Here is a 26,171-nt window from a genome sequence, read left to right on the forward strand (position 1 = left end):
AGTGCCTTGTTCACTCAGAGGAGCAACCTTCGGCCTCCTTCGTACTCGGATCACCTTCTTCATCTCTTGTCTTCCCTCCCTTTAAGCCCACGAGTGGTGCCTTTCTCAGGAGGCAGCTAGCTATGAGATGGAGTAAAGGGGTAAACGGGCTTCCAGGGAAAACCACCTTAAAAAGCTCAGCCCAAGTCTTAGGCACATCTTGGGCTGTTGGGAGCCTGGAGCAGCAAGAGCAGCTGCAGGGCACGGGCGGGAGGTGCTGTTGGTGCACAGCCCCATCCAAGGCCCAGGTCGCTAAGGCAGCGCCCAGCCTGCATAACAGGAGCAGGGGAAGCACCGGCTGCAGCTGGGGCCTGTGTTCAGAGCCCAAAGTCCAACCTGGCCTAAAAGAAACACAACCAGATACTGCTGAGAGAGCAAGGAGGAGCCAAGCGGGAGGTGGGGAGTTATTTCGAGCTGTTTGACCCCACCACGGCCCTCTGTCTCCCAGCACTGGGGCAGGAGCTGTCAGGGATGAGGAGAGCCCTGCCAGCCCTCTGCCAGCTGAGAGCAACAGGGCGGAGGATGGGACATAGCCAGCATCTCTCTGTGGCCTCTGCCAGCAGGATTCTCCTGCCAGGCCTTGGGGGAGGAGGGGTGGCACCCTGACACTCCTCTAACAACAAGCAGCATCAGTGACAGCATCTGCACTGCCAGGGCTAAGAGGCAGGCATTAGAAAAACTGCCTTTGTTCAACAGTGCCAGCCTAGAGGGAGGAAAACAAGTCGTGTTACTAGTGACACAAGAGACAGGTAGGATCTAGGTGCTCGCTGCTCCCATTGCAGCTGGTTCTAGGCACTAACTTGGGTAAGAGCCGGCTGCAGCTCCCGTGATCTGTCTGGGCATCAGAGTGAATTTCTTCCCTAAAGGTTTCAGTTGCTCCTCCCAGTTGACTCAAAATAGGCAGACTGCTTTCCCAAGGTTAAGAAACCTCAGAAATGTTTTTGTGTGGCTCAAAAGACACCACTGACGTGTTGGGGGTGTCAAATGGGGGATCATCTCAAGTAGGGAACAGCCCTGCCTTCTGTTGTCCACATGAAAATTCACTGGAGTTTTGTGAAAAGTGGTGTTTGGTAGAAGGAAAGGGCTCCCCCCACTGCAGTGCTTCCCAAACCCAAACACACAAACGACCGGCTGAAGTTCACAGCCTGCAGCCAGGACACCAGGACACGTTTTGGGATGCTTGTAGGGCAGGCCAAGCAGGGAACACGACACAGGCCAAAAGGGATCAGCATCACCCACAGAAATCACACACTTCCAGGGCAGGAGGAAGGCAAGTCTATGTGTTAGACGTGATCCACAATGCTTTCACGGGGCTTCTGTTGTGTGCTGCAGCAGCAGCCCAGCAGTTCACTGCACACATGGAAAAAAACCCATGTAGATTATTTTTCCAGTGATGGGAATAAGCTCCTATTTCAATTATTATTTATCAAAACAAGAGCCAGACAAACTCAGTACTGTGTCAAAGCGTGTTTATTCCAAAGCTAAATTTCTCACATAAAAGAATGTCTCTGAACAGCAGCATCGGTCCTTACACAGATCTACAACAGCCTTCTGGGCTCCAGGGCCTGGGGCCTTGCACCATCTCAACAGAGCAGTAGGGAATCTCTTTTCAGAGTTGTCAGAAAAGGGAGAAAACAACAGAAACCAGATACATTGCCACTGCTCACAAGAAGAGAAAAGGTGTCAAGACACTTTGCAGGGAGCTTAATGCCTGCACAAAGATCTTGCAGCACACCCTGCTCTCTGCAGGCTGCCTGCCAAGGAGCAGCTGCCACTGTCTGGAGAGAACTTGCATTATTCCTGCAGACAGAAAACAGGACTGTTGGATTTAATAATCTGCTGAACTGCTTCCAAGGACTGAAGTGGCTGAGAGGTCATGTCAGTGATGTGCTCCTTTGCAGCCCGGAGCCCTCGCACCAGCTCCAGCATGCACTTTTGGTCCCAGCTGATGCCCTAGAGGGGTTTATCTTCTTCCTCCTGCCTCAGCCTCTTGGAGAGATGCTCGCTGACGGCCATGAGCGGGTTGGCTCTGTACCTGGGATCGGTGATGACCTCATGAAACCGAGCCACTTCCTCCTCTCTGAGGAAAGAAAAACAACACACAAGTGCTAAGTGCCTCATGCAAAAGGAACTGAGCAGATAAGAACAGAACTCATAAAAAGCAGTGGGTTTCCGTACAGACAGAATGATCTGGGGTGTAAACCTCAGAAGGAAAGACTGCAAGAAATAAACCTAATTTACCCAAGGGCAAAGCTCAAATTGCTGCCAGCTTCGTGGGAGCCAGAGACTTGATCTCATGCCACAGAGACAGAAACAATCACGTTAGTGTCCAGAATCATTTGGAAATATTTTTTTTTGTAGAGCTTTTCCCTAGTAAATCAGGAATAAGAGACTGTGGGTAACTGGTAAATCACTAAGAATGAAAACTACTTCAGATTGCACTAGCTTAAAAGCAGATTCTGCTTTCCAGAGCTCATCTACTGACTCTCTTCACTGCTCAATGTAGAGGCTTGCTAATCCTATGTGCAACACTAGCTAGACACCATGGGAGGAGCATGACAGAATTACCTCTGCATGCTTGGACACAGCTGGTTGCTGTGGAAATGGTCTCGTCTTAAAAAGCAAGCAAGCAGGGAGGAACAAGAACAGAGCAGGGGTGTAAAAAAACCCAGTGGGTTTTCACATAAGTCACAAACATTGCAGCCTCCCCATCTCCCTCAGACAGACTGCCAGGCTCTCCACAGCCCTGCCAGACACACATCTCCACGTTCTCAGCAGTTACTCTGCATCAGCAGAGTGCTCTTCAGCTTGCAGCATGCAGCCAGTTCCTTCCCCAGCACAACCCCTTCCTTCAACGCCAGCCCTTACCCCTGCCAGAGTAACAGAGAAGCCAAACCTGAAGCCTGGGTTGTGGCAGTAAGGTGAGGCTCAGGGAACCTCCAGTCCCAGCTAACATCCTGGAAAATAAACCTCAACACTTTTCTCCAAACTTTTTCTCTCCCAAGAAGCTCCGACTTCCCAGACCAGTCTGGTAGGGTGTGTGCCAGTGCTCAGTGTATCTGTTCAGTTTTGTGCAGAGGAGAAGAGGGGGGCACATGGAGGACCATTAGCTTGCTGATACAGAGGATTGTGGTGTAGGTGCCTATTCAGATTTAGATGTGTATACAAGTCCCTCCTCAAGCAGTGCTCCTTACCAACGAGTTTCAGCAGAATGAGACACTCACTGGTGGCACTCCAGGCCATGACCTGTGGGCTTCTGCAATGAGCCAAGGAGGGACCCATCCAGAAAAGCAGAAGTGAGCAGGAAAGCCATCCCAGCATTGACACTGGCCAGGTTCAGACAGAGGTATTCATAGAGTGTGCTGGAGAGCAGCCCTGGGATCTGCAGACTGACTGCTCTCCTCAGCCTCAGTTTGAAGTGGAATGGCTCAGAACTGACAGAAATCCTGGAAATGGGCATCACAGAAAGGAAACACTGCCAGATCACAGTGCCTAGCCTCAGGAGATCTGTGCTGAGGGGAAATGAAGTTCTTGATGCCTGGTGGCAGCATAGAATATCCAATACAGAGAGAATAAGGAGTTGCCAGACCAAGTCCAGGAATTATTCAACAGCACTGAGTGCTTCATTTTACAAGGAAAGGTTTGGCAGATGCCAATGGGCAGCTGTCCTCGTAAGGGACGTTTGGCACGTAAGTCAGCATCCCAGAGGTGTTCTAACAGAGCAGCTGTAGCTCCTGATACAACGCAGAGTTCCAGGAGCTCCTCACCTACACAACCGCAGGCGGCTTCCCTGAAGGGTATCAGCTGGAGCTGTGTGGGCCTGGTGTCAGAAAAGACTCGGCCGCAGCGGGTCTTGCAGCTCCAACTCAGCAAGCTGAGACAGGGGACGCACCGCCCCCTCGATAACCACACCGTCCGTGTCGCAGAGGGACACAGCACGGACATACCCACCCGGTTCAGCCAGAAACGACAACTGTGGCCAGGAGGAACAAGATGACAGTTGGTGGGGGTTTGTCCCGAAACCCCACAGACCGTACACAGGAGGCCCAAGCCATCGCCTTCTTTTCAATGAGACAAGGAAAGTGAACTCTTGGAAGGAGCAAGTGCAGTTTCCTGTGCTGTCTTTGCTTAGATTTTACACGAGACAGAAGCAGAAGCAGACTGGATCCATTTAGAATTAATTGAGTCTTGTAGGGATTAAGACAGAAAAATACCCACAAACATCCTGCACTAAAGGGGAAAATCAAAGCTGCCACCTCTTCTAGGGCCTTCAGGTGTGCAAGACTGAAACAGTGGAACTGGCTGCCTAGAGAGGTTGTGTGATCTCCTTCCCTGGGCATATTCAAAAGCTATATGGACACGGTCCTGGGCAATCTGTTCCGGGTGACCCTGCCTGAGCAGGACCCGATGACCTCCAGAAATCCCTCCCAGTCTCAACCATTCCGTAGTGCTCAGAACTGGGCACTCTGATAACGGGGTACTTACAAGAGCTGGTGTTTCTGAGCTTGTTTCATCAGACAGAAGTCTGCTGGTTTTGCCTTTGCTTTTACATGGCTGTAGAGAGAAGAAACAAAAAAAGTGACTGAGAGTTATAGAGGAGCGGTAATTTATCAATTGCTGTGAAGATGGAAAGAATCCAGGGAATCTGGATCTGCCTTCCCAGAAAGTATAGATAATTGTCCTGTATGAAAATTGTCCTGAAAGTCAATTATTTCCATAGCCAGACAGTAATGGAGATGCTAACTTCTGTCAGAGACTGACAACAGCTTAGGAGTCAGGGCCGAATGGGTAGGAGGCAAATGCACTAAAGAAAAATCAGACCACTTAGTTCTAGAACTGGTCATTAGCCGTCCATGCCCAGATCACTTTCTGCTTATCACTAACCTCCAGGTCAAACCGGTACTGTTGCTTAGAGAAAAGATCCCATTGAACTTCCCCTCACCATCAGGCACGCGAGACCTCTGCACATCTCGTGTTCCTTGTTAATGCTGTGGAGCTCCAGCATCGGCAGACATCAGTTACAGACAGTGCCAGCAAGTTAACAGCAAGAAGAGGGAACTGCCGGCCGGCTTCGGATCCTGCAGCGGGACCACTGCAGTATAAAGTATCACATTTTAAGATAAAGATGGCAATATTCCTTTTTCCCTGGGGACACATACCTTCGCCAAAGGCTTGCCAGTTTAAGGCAGCTGCAAACAGATTAGCTGAAGAGAAAGCACAACAACTGAGCTTCAGCTTTTGCCACCAAACACAGGTTTTGAGAACCCATGAAGCTGCAGGAAGATGGATTCATGGGAACGCAGGGTGGTGCACTGTGTGCAGCTGAGGCATAGCGGCAATCGTAGATCTGCACTCTCTGCACCTATTTCTTATTCCTGGGCAAAGTCCAAGGAGACCAGAGATGTAATCCCATCCTGCACAGGGTGCTGGAAGCACATGGGGCCTGATGCCAAGCAGCAGCAGAGATTTACCACAAAGCCAAGCGCTGAGCCCAAGCAAGGGACGCACGGGAAGGGCAGCAACCGCTTTTGGGGCTTGAAGTGCACAAGGGGAGTTGCTGGTAGAACTGGACATGAATGGAAGTTTCTTCTCCTTTCCTTATTCAGGATTGCACAGATACAGAAGTGAACAAGAGAAGCAATTGAGGAGGAGGGTCTGCCTCTGCAGAGCAGCTGCCCTCCAAGTCACCCTGGGGCTGAGCCCCAGCACAGCGCCCAAGGGGGGAAGAGGGTCTGTCTCCCACCCCTCTGTTGGGGCAGGGCTCAAGGAGGAATCTTCCCTTACTGGTGGGTGCTGGGGGCCAAGACCTCCCCCCATCTGATCTGTCCCAGAGCCCTTCAGCTTTCTCAGGGTTAGGAAACATGACAGTCCCTCACCTTCTCTTCGAGATAGCAGGATCTAGTCTCTTGTTGGCAGTGTTACAGTGACCTCCTATTTCTCTCTCTGACCTGCCGCCCTCCATCCTTTTATTCTGTAATTTTTTCCCCCATTCTTCCCTTCCTCTTCCTCCCTTGCCCCATATTCCTTCACCCCACTGACTTTCATCATCCCTCTCTACTCGATCAGCTCTTTCTCCTTTTCCTCATCTCTCCCTCTCCCCATCCAGGGCAATTTTATTTCTCCTCAGGGGGGATCCTGGCGGACCCAAGCTGCTGAGGGCTGCTCTCACCACTGCCCTGACTACATCTGATTTACCCTCAGCCCAGCACAGCATGACCCAGCATCAAAGCCCCCTGCCAACCCAGACAAACCCGAACAGCATGGATGTGTGTCAGCCAGCCTTCGCAGCACAGAGCCTGTGCAGGAGAGGGCAGCCTGGCAGATTCCTGCTCTCATGCTGCTCCTGTACCCTACAGCCCCTCTCTAGGTCACCCTGGCGCTGCTGGCTTTACACAACAGGCATGAGAGCTCACGAGGAACAGCCATCAGCAAGAGCAGACAAACAGCCACAGGGGTTCGAGCAGCTCCTGTCACACCGCCGCATCCACTGGTGCTGCAAGATGTAGAGCTGGAAGCATCTCTGCTTTCTTTGTGTCTGTTAACCGCTCGGCACAGGAACAACTTCTTGTCCCAGCTATCCTGGATCGCTCGCAGAAGCACCGAGAAATCCCTTCTCAAGTTGGATGGCAACCCACGGTCACCAGAGCAGGGGCTTGCCAAGTGTGCCACCAAATCACCACGGCAGTCCCTTCAAGGAGGAGTAGCCCTGCAGAGGATGGTTAAAGGAAAGCCTTTCTAGAGCACGTGCCAGGGCGCACGAGACTACGTGCCCCAGAGGCTGTGCCTCTCGGGACACCTTCCTCTGCACGGGGCTGCCTCGGGCTGCGCCAGCCCGCTCTTGCTTCCAGCCACCCCACTACTTCAAAGGGTTCGGTCCTCCCGAAGGCTTCTCTGCCCCACTGATCTGGCAGGTTTGAAAGGCTGCTGGCTGAATTTCCCCCCCCAAAGCACCGGCACACTGCCTGCTCACTTGGACTGTGTTAGTAGCCCTGTTTCATTACACTTCATTGCCTTCATTCATTATAAAACAGAATAAAAACCTCACTGTAATGCTCCTTTACCCAGCAGGAGATCAAATTCCTGGAGAATCTAATCTTTTATTAATAATGCTGACAAATCACTAGAGTATTACCCTTCACTTATGTAATGATTCAAATCCTATAAAAGCCTCCTCTGATTATTTCAAACACTTATGCACACACATCCTCATGAAGTCCAGGGAGCCATAAGCCAGCACAGGGAAGAAAAGCACTGTAGCTCCTCTGTGACAGTATCAAGAGGTACTGCTTTTTGGTTGGCACGGCACAAGCAAGCTGGGTGACATCAGTCAAGGCCAAACTCCCACCTCTGCTGTGCCGACTGCAGATGGTACTGGCCAGTCCCAAAATCCTCAGCCAGCGCTGGGCTTCTCTACCCTGCCGTGCCACAGCCCCACTGGGGCTTTCTGGACACCAGAGCCTTGCAGCCAAAGTGAAAACAGAGACAGAGTATGAGCTCAGGCTTCCAGAAGGAGAGAAGGGCTGCCAACACTCCCCTGGGAGGTCTGGGTTTGGAGAGAGAGGGAGGTGACAGCATTTCTCTGAAGATGTCAGGTTACAGATTCGTGCAAGACCCCCGAACACTTCCACGTCTGCCGCACTTTCTCTGCAATGAAGTGTCCCACAGAAGAAAAGAGCAATTGCAGCAGCTGGAAGGACCATTTTGGCCAGGGTTTTGCCTCAAAGCAGCCTGCAGCTGATGCTCAGAGAGGGGTAAGACCAAGGCAAGCATCTAGCCACATCCTCTCCGGTATTTGCAGCCCGGAGACCTTGTGCCAGCTGCAGTTTATATACATGCAGCAACCCTCCAAGGAGCCCTCCTCATTGGATTTGTCAGGTCTCACCTAAACCCACAGGCTTTCCTCAGCCCCAACATCCTGCAGCGAGGAGCTGTGCAGAGCAGTGAGCCTCCTGCTTACACTGAGCCGGCTACTCGCTAGCAGTGTTTGACGTCCTTTATTTCTCATCCTGGCAAAGAAGATGAACTACTTCCTAACCACATCGCGCTTGATTTTATGGACCATTACATTCCCAAGCCTCTTTGCCTCTATCTGCTGTCCAGGCTGACGACTCCCCAGCTCAGTCACTTCCTGTGCAGCAGTTGTGCCAGATCCTCCACCGTCACCCTTGCCAGCCGTCTCTGAGCCTTTTCCAGCTCTGCTCTGTCATTTGAGCTGGTCCAGAACTGCAAGCTGCCGTGAGACCATGGATTTGTTCTAGATTGTGCAGCCACCTGGGAAAGGAGTTCCCAGAGGAAGCACCCGACCTGTCCTCCCTTCCCTGCATGTACTTTCTGCAAGCCACTCTCCTGGATAGCAGGGCCTCAGCCACCAAGGGGGCTGGGGGAAGACGATGAGGGGGAATGACTCCTGAACACAACCTGGAGTCAGATGCTACAAGTGGCTGTGGCACATCATCACAGAAAGACGGCAAAGCCGCCTATTCAGGCTCAGGCCAAGCCCTGGCCCAGAACTCCATCCAACCAACCCTCAGTGCTCTGAAAGACTTGAAACTCTGTGTGTACTTTTGCTGTACATTCCCACTGAAAAAGAGGGCAGGCTGACTGAATGGCTGCATAAAGGGAAAAAAAAAAAAAAAAAAAAAGAATAAAATGCTATTCAAAGAATTAGAAGCTAAGTTATGGCAGGAAATATTTTCCCATGCCTAGATACAAGGTTCATAGCTGCTGTTTGTCTGAGGAGTGGATTTTCAGAAGCATAGGGAACTGCCAACTCAGCCATGTTCTGTAGGTGGGTGCCCCACCTAGGTCAGAGTTTATTTCTGGGGCATCCAGCAAGTCACAAGAGGGTTCATGGTATCTCCAGCCTTGATCTGCAACCAAAAAAGAGAGTGCTTTGCCAGACAGCCGCCTTCTTGACTGTTCTCTACTCCAAATGCTTTCATATTACGGTCAAAACAAGTTTCTAGTTCCAACGTCTACTGAAAATCTGGAAAGGAAGGACAAGTGTTTGTGCAGCACGCAGAGCACTTTTATTCTGCACTGGGGGATGCAAAAGCAGCTGTAACACTGACCCGATGGTCCGGCAGAGCACTGCATTAAAAGGGAGAAAACATAAGGGCAATCAGAACCCACCCTAAGGCACACGGGGAGCAGAGGATCAGAAATAGCCCTTCTATTTTGGGGAACAGAAACACCATCTTCCTGCTCTTGTCCAAAGTCACATTCCAAGCCAACAGGGTGAACAAAGAGTTTGGGCAGAGCATAAAGCTCTGTTTAAAGGGCCTGAACTGCCTCAGGAGAAAGCCTGGAGGTCTGGAAGGACAAAACAGCAGGCTACAACATGGCCAGAGGCTCATGCGGGAAGGCAGTCACAAATCCTAGCAGGCAGCACGGTGGTCTGGGCTCTGGCTCTCCAGATCCACTCCCCTCTGTCACACCAGAGCTGTGTGAATTTGGGCAAGCCATCATTCCAGTCTTCACCACTTGCAATACAAGAATCTGTCCCCTTTGAATGCTGCAGATATAAACTGCCAGCAGAGAATGGATTTCTCTTATTGAGTCAAACATTGTTTGCTGATCGTTACGCCGGGGACAATTTTCACCATAAAAAACACACCTCAAGTCCAGATTCTCAGGTGGGCTGAGCAGCATTACGCTCTGGACACTTGAGTGTCACTCCTGCAACTCCCAGGACATCTGCTTGCTCCCAGCCTGTCTCATGCCAAGCCTCATCTAAGCAGTGCAGTTCCCCTCTTAGCTGTGGATTCAGAAGACACATTTAAGTTTTTTTCTTGTCGTGAGTAAAGCACGGAAAGGGGCGAAATGGAGCTGAGAATGAGGCCTTGTTCTCCTGACCGCTGGCACTGGGCTTGCATTGCCTGTAGCTGCAAGCTGAGCTGAAGGGCACTTCATCCTACAGAAAGAAGGGAAATATGCAGCCCATCCCTAAATGGCACGTACCTCTTGGGTGGCTTCCTGCCCCTGCCACCCGTGGTCAGGTCGGAGAGCTCAGGCAGGGCTTCCATCAACGGCTGCATATCTCCCACCACAGGTGTTGCTCTCCGCTTTGCTTCCGCTTTTTGCTTCTGCTTGGCTAACTTCACACCTTCTATTTCTGAATCAGAAACAAGACATTACTGGAGGTAGGGGGAGTGTTTGCAAGAGATAACCCCTGAGCTAAGAAATTCATAGGCTGCCTCACCATCTTCATGAACAACAGGCCAGAAGTGATTTAAACCAGGGGAAGACTGAAAATAATGCAGCTGGGTAGTTCCCTCCCTTGCTGTGTTTGCTTATAACTACATACATCTCTACTGACATTTGCAATGGGAAGTGAAATCCCCAGACTGATTTTGTTTGAATTGTTCCCATCCCTTGCACTTTTCACTGCTCACAGCAACATGGCACAGGAGTCCCGGGGTGGAAAAAAAACCACGCTGACCTTGCATGGAATTAGGAGAGAGAAACAAGAGGGAAAGGGACAAACCAAATACAGTCAGCTCCACATGCCGCATTAAACAGTCACAGCCCCATCTCTGCTTTGCTGTTGGGGCAAAACAATGGTCTCCTAGCACAGGCAGAAAAGATCGACTTCATTTCAGTTGTTTACTTAGTTTGGAGGAAGTCAAGGTCTCACCTTCATGACGCATGGTGGAGCTCAAGCAGTCAGATGCTGGATAAACAGGGCCCTTAGAAAAGCACTGCACGACATGGCAGACACAGAAGCAGCTGGCTTTTCCTCAAGACCACGTTTATCAGTCTCCCTGCAGCAGCTCTGAGCAAGGCTGCGGGCACGTAAGGCTCTACAAATGTTACAGTAGTCTCCTTTGGCCGCGGGAGGTGGGCACTGAAAGCCACAAGCTTCTGCCCCAGTTCTTGAGGCTCCCTGGTGTAGAAACAGCTGCCCAAGCTTTACAGAGACAGCAGAACGTCCTGGCGAGCCCCAGCAGAACGTGTTTTCCTCTAGGACAGCCCACAAAAGCCCAGCGCTGCTACAAGCCCTCCAAGACGGCTCAGTCTGTCCCAGAAGTCCCTTGATGATGCCACCAGAAACAGCTGCAGCTCAGCGGGATCCATGAGCTCCTTCTCCTTCTGTCAGTTGACCACTGGGCCTGGAAACCTGCTGCATCGCCTTGACACCCATGAAAGGTACCAGTGCTGAGGGGTCCACGATGGGGGCCCGCACCTCCTCCCCGTGCACCCGGCGGAGGCAGCGGTGGAGGAACAGGCTTCTGCTTATTGCCTCGGACGACGAGCACATCGCAAGCACGAGCCTCAGGGCTGAGCCAGAAACAGCTTGCCTGGGCATGAGGCAGTGCCGAGCTGGTGACACAGGGAGGCCAAGGGCTTCCAGTGCAGCATGGCTACAGAAGCGGGACTAAATCGGCACAAGTGGTTTTGGTGGGAACAGAAAAGCAGCCAACCCCACTCTACAGGCTGCAGACAAGGTGCCACCAGCGATCCTGGGTATAATCCTGCTGCCCACACTGAAGAAAGCAGAACTCAGATTCACCGCCTAGCCGGCTGGCTCCTTTAATGACTTTGTCTTGTTCACTCCCCAACTCAGCTGTGTTGAAGAGCAACAGTTTTTCATGAACTGCAATTGTGCTGTACATGGATGTTTGTGACAAATCTGGATAGTGAATGCTTCTCCTCACAGCAATCCCTGCCAAGAACACAGCTTTCTGTTCTGCATCACTTCTTTTTTTGGTCTGGCTTTATGAAGCTGACTGCTTTCAGTGCTTTCATAAACAGTACGTGCTCAAAATTTTCAGACACCTGATTCTGCGCAAACATCCCAAATTCTTTTCCTATGAAGTCTTGTTCGTCTGAGGAGCCATGCGATATATGTATTTTTAAATGTGCATACTTCTAATGTCTGAAGCATTACATAATTTTTTTCCCTCTCTAGTCTCTCCTGAGATGATTTATTGGAATGGGAGAAATCTCCAAGTTTTGCGTTTGCTCTACTGGGCTGAATTTTAGTTCCCAGGGTCTTGGCATTCAGTGTCACAAAAGCAACCCTGGGACAAGAAGAAACAACAAACTCTTGGGAAGATTTAGGAAAACATAGATGTAATGATAACAACTTTAGCAGTCCAAGTCGGGTTCTCTTTTGGGGGCAAAGACTGCAAAACCCACAAAGAATTAGCAGAATTATTTGCATCAGATAAAAATCAATGCGTTTCAGTTGACTGCAGCTCTTCAAGGTCACAATGTTAGAATGCCAAGTTTCACTTAAAAATCTCCATCTCCGGATATACCAGTTCATTTCGCTCCATCAGCCAATAATAATAATAAAATCAGTTTCTTTATTGATGTTTATATAGGCTCTTTCCAGCTAATCCATTTTTCTCAGTAACAAGCTGCACACCTGGTACTAACACTTGCTGACTTTTCTTACAGAAATCCCTGGGTACTCGCTACCCTTAGCAAAGCATTTGCTGGATGCTGGTACTTGCCAACTGGCCACAAGTTTAGTGGGAGAGCCAACAGAGCCAGCAATTTAGGTACTTCTGTACCTGTAAAGCCCTTCTAATACCTAGTATCTTCTAAAACAGAAATAATCTGGCCTGAAGTTTGGTCTTGGTGTTCTCCTCAAAGCAAAGCCTCTGCATTGCATTTGTATTCCCTCAGCTTAGCAATTTCAGAGCCAAGAGAGGAGGAAAGAGGCCATGGCAGGGCCAAAATAACACACATGATCTTGAGAAAGACTAATGCTACAAAGGAGGGCAGGATTAAGAGTATAGGGAACCTTGCTCCTGGGCTTTTCCAAAGTGGCTGACCTTGACAGTGGGAGCAGTGCTGTCACCTAACTGCAGCTGCATGCCCTCTGTTTCTTGCAGAAGACACGAGTCCCACGTATCCCTTTTACTGTGGATTCTGTCTTAAAATGCTGCTGAGAACGTGCCTTCCTCCATGGCACCTGGTACCAGTCCTGGTATTAGGGGAGGGAAAGCTCAGCTGTGCTCCAGCTGTGCTCCAGCAGTCCCCTCCTCTGTTCCCACAATAGTATCAGACAAGGAGAGCCCTTTAGGAGCACTGAAATTGCAGCTGACAGGCCAGACGTTAGGACTAGCACAGCCATCTGTGCTTTGTGCCCAGCGCGGACACCAAGGGTCACGGATGTCGAAGGCATTTGGAAGTTGCTGCTTGGTGATAGGGAGGAAGTTTCCTTCACATCACGGGGTTAAATTATCAGCTTTTTCATGTAAGAGGAACCAGAGATACCTGCACTGCAAGTGGTGAAATCACAGGTTGATGGACTTGAGCTCAGAGCTCGGGAGCAGAGGGCATATGGTGCGGCAGAAAGCCACATCCCTCAGCCCCAAACACAGTCTGTCAGCAACTCGGTTGGGCAAGAAGGCGTTAAGGGAAATGCCTGTCCCAAGACCAGCTCCAGGTGGCAAGAGGAATCCCTCAGCTATACTGGGTGTAGAACAGCATTGTCTTTTACTGTGCTGAGATACTCGAAGCAAAAATCCAGACACTTTCCGCAGGAAACAGAAGCATTTCTGCCGTGGGCTGGTTTTGTTTAGCTCGGATTTCACAGCCTTGAGAAAGGCCAGACTGTCTGGTAAGTGGGTTCACTGACCTGTGGCATGTGGGAAATAGCAGTAATGCAACCAGCAGCACCCAGAGACCTCCCTTAGTGACCGGCAGGAGGGCCCACTGCAGAGGCTTAGGATTAGCTGGTGGCTGTGTGGGGCTCAGCTTCAGGCTGTCCTACCATCCCCAGACTATACAGCTAGTCATATCTGTACCAGAAATTAAAAGATGGAGAAACGTGCTGAGCCTACATGGTAAGTGTCTTATCTGGATAAATAAAGGTTTTATGTAGTCACTTATATACACGTGGAGGGAGGATCAAAAGTAGGTTTGGGGCAATGACTCAATCTCAATCCTAAACACTGCGAAACAATACCTGGGACTTTTACCCCATGTGCTGGGGAGCAGACGTGAAGGTTTCTGAGCAGCATTCAGCATCCCCAGGCAGTGCCCAACACTGTCACCCACACCTCGTGTACAGAGAGATTCAGCAGAGACATGCTCTGTGATGACCACGAAACCGCTGTGTTTCAGAGAAGTACTTACTCTGTAGCCATCTTTCTTTCCTCAGCTTCATTTTTTCTTTTTTGGAAAGAACCGTTTTTTCTTCTAAACCTAGAGAAGAAGAGAGAGGTGAGATGGAGCCTGGCTCCTGAACACAGATTCAGTGCTGGGCACTTCCCAAAGACAGCAGAGTCCGTAATATTTCGTTCAACTCTTGATGCTTTAGAACTTGCTGGCGGGTCAGGCAGGCTGCAGGCAGATCGGGGGCTACACCACACCTCAACTTTTAGCTGAACAAATCAAACCCAGCACACTGACCGTTAAGAAAGAAGAAACGGGCAAGTAGATGAGATTATCAGCACCATAGGCCCCGTTTTCTCAGGTCAGGTAGCTCTCTGAGAAAAGCTTTTTGAGAGACCCTTGCCCCATGTCTTGCACTCCTGCATGAACCTGGCCTGGGAGCTGGCATTTTCTTCTGAAAGCAAGCTACAAATGATGGGAGGACCTACAGGTTCCAGAACCGGGAGCGAAACCCCAAGTTTTAATATGAAAATATGCACGTCAATAAAGCTAAGAAGAAGGAAAACAGAGGCTGCAGGCATGTGTGAGGGTAGGAAGGGGATGGCCACCTGACATGGCTATCGGCATCCGCCTGCCCAACGGCCTCAACGCCTGCCCAGACAGCACGTGGCAGGCAGGGGAAGGACTGGAAAGGGTCTGAAATACCCAAATCCATGACAGCCGTACGGAGCATCCAATTACTAACAGCTTGTAAAAAAAGGCTAGTACTTACTATATACCAAATTCAGTATTTGGAAACCAGCTGTTGATCACTGATATCCAGTACCAAGTAAAATAACGTCACAAATATTTTTATTGCAGATCTGTTGCAGACGCTGTAAAATTTTATCTTATCTCCGGTGTTTAAAACAAAACTGATTTTAGTCATCTTTTCTCCTGAAGTGTGCTGGAAATCCTGATACAGGAATGTCAGTGGAGGAACAAGCTCCCCAAAGACCACTCCTCTCACCTTAGGTTATCCTTAAGCCTGGAAAACAAAAAATACCCTTTTTCTCCCCAAATGAAACAGGAGAAAGGAATTCAATGCAACTCTGAAAACAACTCACTGTGAAAACAACTCCTCTGAAGCTGTGAATCTTTCAGAGGGATTTAAACAAAAGCAGGATCATAATTCAGTAATTTCAATGCCTTAAGATGAGAACAAGCCTCCTGGGGCTGGGGAGAGAGGGATTTCCATAAAGTCAACAACCACCACCATAGTTTGAGTTCCTAGAGGACACGGAGAATGAAGCTGTAGCTTTCACTGCCTTGTGTCCTGGAAAAATATGTTACTGCAGTCAGTGCACCTACGAAGCGAGGAATAAAAGCACGCCTTAAAAGCCATCACTTATTTACAAAGCTCAAGGATGTCTTGAGGGGTTTGTATGTGGCTGGTGCATTTTTCTGCCTCCTGCACAAAAGACCAGGCCAGCAGGACAACCCTGCCACGACGCAGGCCTGGACAAGAATAGAGACAAAAGTCCAAACACATTAAGGGCAAATTTCCTCAATCCGTTAGCTGTGGTATCAAAGCAGATGCGAAACCAATTAATTGCGTGTTCTAATAACTAACTCCCAGCTACCCCCACCCCTGATCACCCCCCATTTCTGCACTTCCAGGGAGAAAATGGGTGAGTGATGAGAGGCCAAAAAGCGAATTGCACCTCTGTGATCTCTGAAGTGCTGCCTGCATGAGACACCTCCGCTCTGCCTTTCTGGCTGCCCGAGCCTGCCCAGATTTCAGCGGCAGCGGTGCCGGGGAGATTTTCCCCCTTGTCTGAAAACACGCTCATTACTTCTACTGGGAAAACAGCGCCCGGCGGGATTTGTTAATGAAAATAAAAGAAAAAAAATTTCAGCCAGCTGGCCAATTCTAGTAATAACATCAATCCAGCCTTCCCCCCTGCCCCAAACAGCAGCGGAATATTTAAGGAAACACAAAAGCTGCTTTCTTGGCAGGAGCCCAGCCTCGCTGCAGGCCGGGGACGGCGGCCGGCACCCGGGCCAGCAGCCGCGATCGCCCGAGGGGGGCCGGGAGGGGTGCAAGCCGGACCCCTCCCCTGCCCTCCGCCAGCAAAGCAGCTGGTTTCTGCCCTTTTTCAGGGCCTGCTCCCCGGACACCTCCGCTTTACATATCCCACCCCGCCCCTCGGGAGGCCGTTTTACTGCTGGAAGGTGCTGAGTTGTGCTTGGCAACTTCCAGTTGCGATGCAGAGTGCCAAAGCCGCTGGAAACCCACCGGAGAACAGTGGAGGCAGAATTTAGCTAGTTAATTAACGGCACAGACTGTCCCCGAGGTAGTCTTTTATTTTTATTTAGCTTGCAAGCACCTCTGAGATCAAAGCCAGACCACAGCTCCAGTTTAATTATTTTTCTGTGAAATCAGAAGGGCTTTGGTCCCTTCCTCTGGCCCATTCCACACGTAATTTTACAACTCTTGCCTTTGAAACCTTGTGTGCAGAAGAAAGGTGAGCAAAACCCACTCACATTAGCTGAGCATAATTTGCATACTGTAAACTTGACAATTATTCCTTTTAGCGAGGATGTTTTTTCTTCCCTCTGATCTGCGCAGTACAAAATATCTCAAATATAAACAGATTAAAAAAAAACCCAATAGCTTTTTGCCTCCTACATCAAGCCTTTGATACTACTTCTGGCAATTCTCAGGATCCTGCTTTCACAGCAAATGAGCAGAAATTTTTTTCAGTATGGCTTCCTTCATTTCAAAAGGGTTGAGCTTTTTTGGTAAAGGACTCCTTAGACAAAAAAAAAAAAAAAAAAAACAAACTAATATAAATATATATACATGACTGCTTTTCATAAAGGACTCCTTAGACTAAAAATACATATGCATCCTACTTTAAAAGTCCCCACTTTATCTTCTCTAGGCATTCAGAAAGAAGCTGGACTGGGTTAAAGCCTTAACACTACAGGCTTCCCTGAGCCCTGAGATCCCACTATTTGATTCCACAACTGAGAGGGTGAAAACACAGGCTTCACAGTTCCAGGAAACCACATTACTTCAAGGACTTGGCCATGAGCAGAAATATCTCATAGGAGCAGAAATATCAAATAAACCTGTGCCTCTGCAGTGCCAAACGAACAAAGAAGGGTCCTTCAGCACTGGGCATCTGTTCCCCACTGTGCAAAGCTGCAGTGAAGGATCAAGTCCCTGCTTTGGTATGAGCCATTAAGAAATAGCATGTAGTATTATTATTCCCAGAACTCAGATGATACATAACAGCAAAGCTGTTGCTGCTCGAAACATAATATTTTGGCAAAACAGCGTACTGTATAAATTGATGTTAAGTAACAACAGATGTGTTAATTTTAGCCTCAGTTGTATAACAGCAGCAAAAATGAGCATATGCCTACAGCTGTGGGATGAGTTCACTGAAGAAATTCAAAGAGTACATCCAAAAGCAGAAGACTGGGTGGGTTTTTTGTTTTGTTTCGTTTTTTAAATTACATAGTGTCACTTGCAAAGTGTCTGATACACTCACCCACCGAAAGGGCCTGGGAAATGATAACCACAGTCTCCCGGGGCAAACACAACAGTGGTGCGACCTGACAGATGCCAGTGCAGAACCACTGAAGGTACCCTTTCTCCTCTAGGAAGAAAGCCGAGGGATAACACAGGCCAGGCAGAAAGTCAGCCAAGATGTCCTCCAGCAGAGATGGTGCTCCACGGGAGCCACCCAACAGCTCAGCTCCGGGCTCTTTGCCCCCTTTCTCTCAGAGGAGCCCTCGGAGACAGCTCGGGAGCCTGGACGTGGTGCACAGAGCCCGTGGCAGGGGAGTGTTTGGGTTTTACCCAGTCCAAGCCCTGCCACCCCGAGCAGGCTTGGAAACCGGTATTGGAAGAGAAGATGACAGCCCCTGCTGGGACAGGGCAGGTTTCACCATGGATAGAGCATTTGCTTTTTCTGTTCCAAAACAAGCTACATTATTTTTGTTCACGCTTAATCGTTATACAAGACCGCAGGCCTTCCTCCTGCCCCCGATGAGGAAGGCATCTTATTTAAAGTGGGATTTGCACTCTCAACCCTTCCAGATCCACTGGTTATTTAAAGCGGAGTCTACTTCTAAGCCTGGCTTCCCATCTGAGACCCGGAGGAGCAGTGCGACTCATGTCCTTGCACCAAGGTCATGCCTCCGTCAGGCCTGGTAAACACCCCCGGGGCTCTGACGAGCTGCAGCAAGGGCACAAAACCTCCGCTGCAGAAGAGCAGAGACTCATCTCTAGTTAGCTACATAAGTACACAAGTGACATGCGGGAGCAGTCCCCCCCAGGAGGTGACCAAGAAGTCACAATCTGCACAGCAGTCTGCGAAAGGCAGCTCCCGACACAAAGTCTGTCCTCCCAAGCGATGTCTTAAGTGCTGCAGGCACGCTCAGCCCCTACCTCGAGGCAAAATTACCTCCTCCCCCTCTGCCCAAGGCCTTTTTTACACTTCAGAAGTCCTCAAGTCTTCCCACCTGCACCCTCTCAGCATCCCTCCCCAGCTCTGAGGGTGACATTTCAGTGGTCAGTCTCGGATAGGCACACAAGGGATGCTCAAGGTGGCCCAGTGCGTCACCGTCCTCAAAGCCACTTTTGCAGCTGGCAGGTTATTTTCAAAAGCAAGGCAGAAAGAGATAAAATGTCTCAGGGAACCTAGATTTCGGAACCAAGCGTGCCACAAGGACTGTAAAATGCCTTGTGTGAGCCAGGTGCTTGGCATTGCCAGTTCATGGCACAGAGAGATCCCAGACACCACCATTAGCCTCCCGATGGAGAAACTAATGCTGCCCCAAGGAGCTCATCTGATCTGCCAGGTAATAGGCTCCTCCCTGGGAAAAGTTATCTTCTGCTCCTGGAAAAAGGTCATCTTATTTCAGGAGTTATGCTCCTCATAAAACACGTGCGGGGTACAAACATAGTGAGGTAAGAGGGTAAAACACCCCACCGTGATTTCTGTAACACGCAGCCTTCTTAGGGGAAAAACATTCACAGAGGTAGCACTGGGGGACACAGGACAACCATGTGGCCTCTGCTTTATTTTGCTCATGAATTTCCATTAGTGCCTTTCCTGGGTTACCTCCATCTGGCTGCGATCACCCCAGAGGGCAGCAAATCAAGTCAGACCCATCACTAGTCCAGGACACCGAAATGTTGGGGTTTTTTTCACACACATTTTGCTGGCTTTGGAAAGTTTCTCATAAAAAATTGAAAGAAATCATGTATTTACTATCAGCATGTCCTGCTGAGTCACTGGGTAGGCAGTGAGACTGAAGAGGGAGAATGAAACACAGGATACCAGACAGACAGTGCCCCTGTCTGATACCAGACAGGCCATGCTGCTTCTCCTCTTCCTGACCAGGAAACCAGTATGAGATGCACCCAGGGCCCACAGGAGACAAAGCAGCAGTAGAAGTGTTCGCTGGCACCCACAGAAAGAGGAGGACTTGCTTACTGCAGGCAAAGTGAACCAAGTATTGAACTCATCTTTCAGAAAGCCTGGCTTTAAGCAAACCTGAGGGGATCGACAGTAACCACCTGACATCTACTAGAGCTCTTGAAACTTTGCATGCAGAAAGTACCTTTTTTTTTTATTTTATTTTTTTTTTTAAAACTAATTTGTCTTATTACATTGCAGACACACAGTTTTGCCTGAATAACGTAGGTGCTACCACTCACCATCCTTTTTTTCCTGATGCTTGAACATGTGGTGTTTGTTCTCTGGGAGTCTTAGATAACTAACGGTGAGCAGCAGTCAAACCAACCTCTGTGCTCAGCAGACTTGGAGGTACCCTCTTGCTGTTCTTCCGCTGAGCACAGAAGCAGTGAATGAAACTGCTCCTCATGTCTATCTCAAATGCCTCCCTGGTCAGAGGAAAACACCATTTGGTGAAAGGTGCAACTGCTGAGGATGTTATTGCAGCAGTGAAGGAGCTTCACATCACCTGCTAGAAAAAGTGGCCCCAGTTGCATATCCTGACTCACCAGACAAGTCAGCCTGCTGCCTGGATTCAACACGTCTTTGCAAGAAAAGATGCTGGATTACTTTCTACTTATTTCCCTTCATATCTCTTCTGCACCCAGAAAAAAAAAAAAAAACAACAAACCAAACCAAACCAACCAACCAACCAAAAAAAAACAACAAAAAAACCCCCACAGAAACCAGTTCTCCCTGAGCTGAAATACTTAAATCCCCACAGAACACATGCAGAAAGGCTCGCCAATAGATAGGTGCCCTAGGAAACACATGCCATGTCAGGGACTTTGCAAGACCACATGTGATTTAATTCAAGAAACAGGGTTTTCTATCTTTGGAAGAATGAGTTTGCTTTCAAGAAAAGATGTTTCAATCCCCCCTTTCCCCTTTTCATGTCCACAGGAGGAAAAAAAAAAAAAAAAAAAATGGTAGTGTACATGCAACAAGTGGATGTACATTTCTTACAACAAAAAAACAAGAGGACCTCCAAAAGTATCCAGGAGTTCCACAGAGCAAGTAAGATATTCTTATTTGTCAAGGAATAGTATGTCCAAAAAAGTTGACTTGTAATTTGCTTCCTCTGGCATGTATTTGCTTTCTGTGCAGCCCCATAAACAGTTTGAAAACCTGTGATCACGGTGAATTTTATGCCCAGCAGCTCTCAGTAAGTGCTGTTGCAGCCTACAAAAGGTCACCCAGTCCAAAGAGAAAATAATCAAGGGGTTAGGGCAACAGGGCTTGTTTGAGACACACCCAACAGTCTCAGTTCATGAGACTTCTATCAGATTTCATGAGGAGCCATCCTGTCCTTCCTGCACACCCTTCTCTGATCACACCAAATCACATAGGGAACAGCCACGGAAGATGAGAATTTGCTGTGTTTGCATGCAAGGCAGAATGAATTGCAAAGCCTTCTTACCATCAAGTTGATCCAAGGAGTCTACATCAGAGCCTTGGTTTTTCCACACCCAGACATGAAACCTGACCATCTCCAACCTCCTGCCTTGCTGCTGCTGGCAGAGAAACCCCACCAGCCGGCTTCTGAAGGCAACTTCATGGCCCCAGCTACCTTAGAGAGGAGAACCAACCAGGCTTTCTTTGCTTTCATCATCCATGTAGAAGCCGAAGAGTCAAATCTCCAAGGAGTGCAAGATGGTGGAGTTGAGGCCAAACGCTGCTTCAGGCAGCACCAGGGGAGCCCAGACCCACGATGACACCACACATTTCCCTCCCTCACCTAAAGGAAACAGGTCTGATCTGCTCAAGATATTCCTTAAGAAACATGAACAAGTGCATCTCTCCCAGCTCTCAGGTTAGAAAGCTGGCGCGCCTGTACATGGGCAGGCAGCATTACCATCCAGGTAAAGCAGCTTCCACTGTTGTGATTCAGGTATTGGGGACAACGGTGCTGTGCAAAGCCCTCAAGACCTGACTCACAGGGGGAAGGCAGTCCTCACTTCCCAAAGACACCAACCTTCCCAAAGTTGTGGCACTCAGTCCTAGCAAAATTTTGCAAATCAGCAGCATGTAACCCCCCCTTGGGAGTACACCTGCTATACCTGCTTCCCCGCTCCTGCTGGGTACAAGACCTGGTCCAACAGGATTTGCAGTGTTTCTGTTCCACTGCCAATTCCTTCCCTTGTTGGTGAAAGCCTAGCAAGCCGCCCTTCCTCCTCCTCCTTTCATCCAGCACTCACACTGTTTCTGGGAAGTAGCACGTAAACTCGGGATATGACGCACAGCGCAGTAGCCCATGCATTCGCAGTCTGGGTCAGCCGTGGTGTAAGCTATGACTGAAAGCAATCTCATCATTATCCTCTTCTCATCTCTGCCACAGATACTTCTGACCTATTTCTTTCTCAAGTTTTGAACAATTGAACATTTCTTCCAATGCAACAGAAAAATAAAATTCTGCTCCCTTCAGCAAGAAGTCTGGCACTTGCTCTCTGCAGAGATGTTTTCCAAAAAAAAACCAACCCTAGAGATCTGAGAGTTCAGGCTCTCAGCTCTCACTAGCATGCAGTCTCAAATGCCATGCTTAAAGCCAAACAAACCCCAAACTAAATAGCCACATCACTTTCCAGATTGTGTGTTGGAGGCACTTTTCTTGTGCAAGCATGACTGACACATTCAGTCATACCTTTGACATGAAAAGACTACAGAGACAAGGAGGTCAGCCATAGGAAGAAATAGTGAAGAACGCCCTGAGCGCTCTACCACGTGTAAAAGGGCAGCAGTAAAGACACAAAAGGCTGGGTTCCCATTGATAAGCACTGACCTTTGGGAAAGGCTTACAGCAAGGGCTGACTGCTGCTACAAGGTACTTGGAATCCCTCCACTGAGCTGGATGTGGAATCGTAACACTGTTGGCTAAAACGTTCCTGCGCGATTAGTGAGAAAGGTCAAAACCAAAGCAAGTGGGTTAGAGCTGACCACCCCCAGAACGGCTGTGGAGGGTGTGCACACCCACCGACGCTGTCACAGCCTTCCACCACCCGAGCTTCCCACCAGCTCAGCTCTGTAGCTCCCCTCCGTCACTCCATCACCTTCTTCTCCACCTGCTTCCTCACCTCCATGTCATATGCTTCCAGATAAGCAACAGAGAGAAGCTGACCAGCAAGAGAGCAGGTTTGCAGAAAAGGCCCTGGGGGTCCTGGTGGCCACGAAGCTCAACACGAGCCAGCAACATGGCCTTGCAGCAAAGGCAGCCAACGGTCTCCTGGGATGCTTCAGGAGGAGTGTTGCCAGCAGGTCAAGGGAGGCGATCCCTCCCCCCTGCTCAGCACTGGTTAGGCCACAGCTGGAGGGATGGGTCCACTTCTGGGCTCCCCAGCCCAAGGAAGAGATGGATTTACTGGAGTGAATCCAGCTAAAGGCCCCTAAGATGATTAAGGAACTGGATCATCTTTTGCTTGAGGAGAGGCTGAGAGAGCTGGAAAAGCAGTGGCTCGGAGGAAACCTTATTAGTGTGCATAAATACCTGATGGGAAGGAAGAAGAAAGAGGAAGCCAGAGTATTCCCACTGGTGCCCAGTAACATGACAAGCGGTAACGGGCACTCATTGAAGCACTTGGGTTTGTGATAATTTTTATGGTTTTTCAACTGTGAGGGTAGTCAAACACAGCAACAGGTTGCCCAAAGAGGTTATGGAGTCTCCAGGTCTGTATCCATGGAGATATTCAAAACCTGACTAGACACAGTCCTGGACAACCTGCTGTATCTGACCCTGCCTGAGCAGGTTCCTTCCAACCTTAACAACTTTGTGATTATATGCAATATCCAAAACAAAAAATTCAGATATTTTTCCCTGGGGCACCTACTTTCAATGCCCCTATAGGGGGGGCTATCTCTTGGGAAAGATACTTGCCATGAAAACAAAACACTTGCCTGGCATGGCACCGGAAAGCGCTGCAGGAGATTTTTCATCCCTACCCTTGCTGGCTGCTGATTTCAAAAACGATCAGTGCCACCAGCAGAGCACATGAGCTTAGCGCAGATCAGCCCTTGACTGCAGCCTCAGCACACACTGATCACGCAGGGGTTTGTTTTCTAGAAATACAGAGAGCTGGACCTTCCCAGCTGCTCCAACAGGACACGACCCACCTTCCTGACTGGCCAGCACGATATGGCCAGATCCGTTCCCTTTTGAGCCCATCCTCAGTTTATGGGCAGCAGGGAAAGAGCACAGATCTGTGGCTCCCTTGTCAAAAAAGACGTGCCCTTGCAAAAACGGTATTTGAAAAGTCACCTTGGCAACAGAGTTCCTTCAAGCAGGCGTCTGTAAGGCAATGACTCACAGTTTTGCCATCGCAACCTGAAAACAAGGTACTGGGGGCCCGCGGAGGTGTCGTTCTGAGCTGTCTTTACCTCCTGCAGCAGGTATTTATAAGGTTCGTACAAAACCATGGACACCACCAAGGTAGACCAACTGAAGTAGACTCCAGGGAGTCTACAGCACGGCACAATCTGGACAGTCAGCAAGTCCCATTCCACAGAGGATAAAAATTTATACTTTAACAACAAAGAAAGACACATGCACGAGAGATATTCATGTGGATATTGCAGTTTCGATAGGGAGCAGTGGGAAGAACAAAATACAATTTCTATATAAGAATAAACAGCTACAAATATCTGGAATGAGATTTATTCTGTGACCAAAACCAATTCGTGTTTACCAACGGGTAAATTCTCTCCTTAGGGCTTACAAAGGGAGACAGAATACTGAAACATCCCTATGCTTTTTGACAACTCCTTGCAGGCTTGTATTTTAAAGAGATTTTTCCCAAAATATCCTTTCCATTTCTGCTAATAAGATTGCCTTTGACTACTCTGTCCTTTTTGAAAAATCTGTAGTTCAATACCTTCTGCAGTATTACATAGTGAAAGATCTAGATCTGAAAGTGTTACACTATTTGATTTTACCTAGTGCTTGTAATTTATGCAAAATGCAAGAAAACAATTTACCTTAATTTCCTCGTCTTTTAACTGTATATTAGCTAGTAAATAATTACATGGGCATTCCCTAGGGAATTTTTCCATTTCCAGCCACTGGTTCCTATAACCCCTCTTGAATTTGTTTTGGTACCTGGCACTTCTTTTACAAGTATATTCTTACCTATCACTTCATACATGCTCTTTCAGCTCCTTAGAGGAGCCAGCTCTGCTCAGCTGTACTTGTTACTACATTCCTAATGTATGGATTTAGTGGTGACCCTGCAAACCAGTCATCAGTCTCCTTCCTTAGGTTTAACAACAGGCAGATTTCTTCCCACCTGAGTTTCTCCACTTCAGTCCTCAGTTTCTGAAGAGCTCCTTTAATGGGACTGCAGACAAAGACATTTGTTTTATCCAAAATACTGATTTTACCGTTCAGCAGTTTTATATAGTTGAAGCCAACCTACACCTCAGACTATTTTGTAGCTCCTGCAAGTCATGCACAAGAGAGATTGTGACATAACTGATGTTTATTCATATTTATGGACACACTCGCATGTTGACCATAGCCGTGTTTTAATCACAGGTATTTTTTCCTCAAAATATGCATCAGAGAACCTCATTTTATGCTGAATTTCCCTCAATGCCAAAGCAGCAGTCTGATGGGGAACTGGGGGAAAAAGAGAGGGCAGACAACAATAGGGAAGAGAGGGAAAAAAATAAATATTTAAAGATTCTCAGAGGAACTGCACAAGTACAGAGGGCGAGACTTCCGAGTGAGACAGGCAAATATGTCACTGTCAGGTGCTACTGCAGCACTGGCAGCAGACCAGCCGCACACAGAAGGATGTGTGAGGCGATACCTAGAACGAGTTGTGGAGTTGTTTTATGTTCCTCAGGGATTACAGCAGACACCACAATGTGTTACGTGCGGAGCCCCACCTTCCCCTCCACTTCCCCAGATAATGCATTTCATGGATTGGTTGGTTTGTTGTTAGAAGCACTGAGCTTTCCTCATTCTCTCAATCCAGGTTTAGCATGTAAAGCCATTTTCTCTCCCTCCACTGGGAAAAACAGGACACGGGAGAGATGCAGACGGTATCATCTGAAATGATTTCTTTCAAGTGAAACAGGGAAGGACAAGCAACTGGACCGCATTCACCGTGCAACCCGGTGAAACAAGCACCTGCAGGAGCTGCTGCCTTAACCAACAGAGGAGGCAGGGATGCAGCCAGCAGGACCAGCTGCAGCTGGACTTTTCCTCAGATGGAGATGGAGGAAAAGAAGCAGGAGGAATCCCAGGGCTCAGCCCTTCGGGTACTGCTGAGCCAAGGCAGCGTACGCTTTACCTGACAGTAAGAGCTGGGGAAGGAAGGGACGCTAATGAAACAGTTGCACAGCTAAATACTATCTAAAACTGAAGACAAGGCTGCGCATTCAACCCTCCCTTTTGCATCTATTTCGATGCAAATACACATGAAGGTGCAGAAAGAGATGTTGTTTCTCTGGTAACACGCAACTTAAGATCCTCGCGTGGGCCAAAAGCGCTGCTCTGCCCTTTCTCTGCTGTCCCTTCTCCTTCCTGGAGAAGTGCCCAGCAAACCTGGG

General features: G+C 48.9%; 1 protein-coding gene across 4 annotated transcripts in view; it reads right to left on the reverse strand.

The window, feature by feature from the left end:
* Positions 1–1,491: 1,491 nt before the first annotated feature.
* The window catches only part of SLX9 (SLX9 ribosome biogenesis factor), a 59,687-nt gene continuing 35,007 nt past the window's right edge, over positions 1,492–26,171 (reverse strand). For 3 of the 4 annotated variants that reach the window (XM_042783916.1, XM_042783914.1, XM_042783917.1), the window contains exons 3-6: positions 14,134–14,202; positions 10,000–10,153; positions 4,525–4,593; positions 1,492–2,119 (exon numbers count right to left, since the gene is read on the reverse strand). In XM_042783916.1, the coding sequence (XP_042639850.1) occupies positions 1,993–2,119; positions 4,525–4,593; positions 10,000–10,153; positions 14,134–14,202 (419 nt within the window). In that variant the 3' untranslated portion in view covers positions 1,492–1,992. The remainder of the gene's footprint in view (positions 2,120–4,524; positions 4,594–9,999; positions 10,154–14,133; positions 14,203–26,171) is intronic. The other variant, XM_042783915.1, reaches the window with a different exon arrangement.

The sequence above is a fragment of the Tyto alba genome, unplaced genomic scaffold (assembly GCF_018691265.1).
Source record: "Tyto alba isolate M040663 unplaced genomic scaffold, T.alba_DEE_v4.0 Super-Scaffold_7, whole genome shotgun sequence".
Classification (NCBI taxonomy): Eukaryota; Metazoa; Chordata; class Aves; order Strigiformes; family Tytonidae; genus Tyto; species Tyto alba.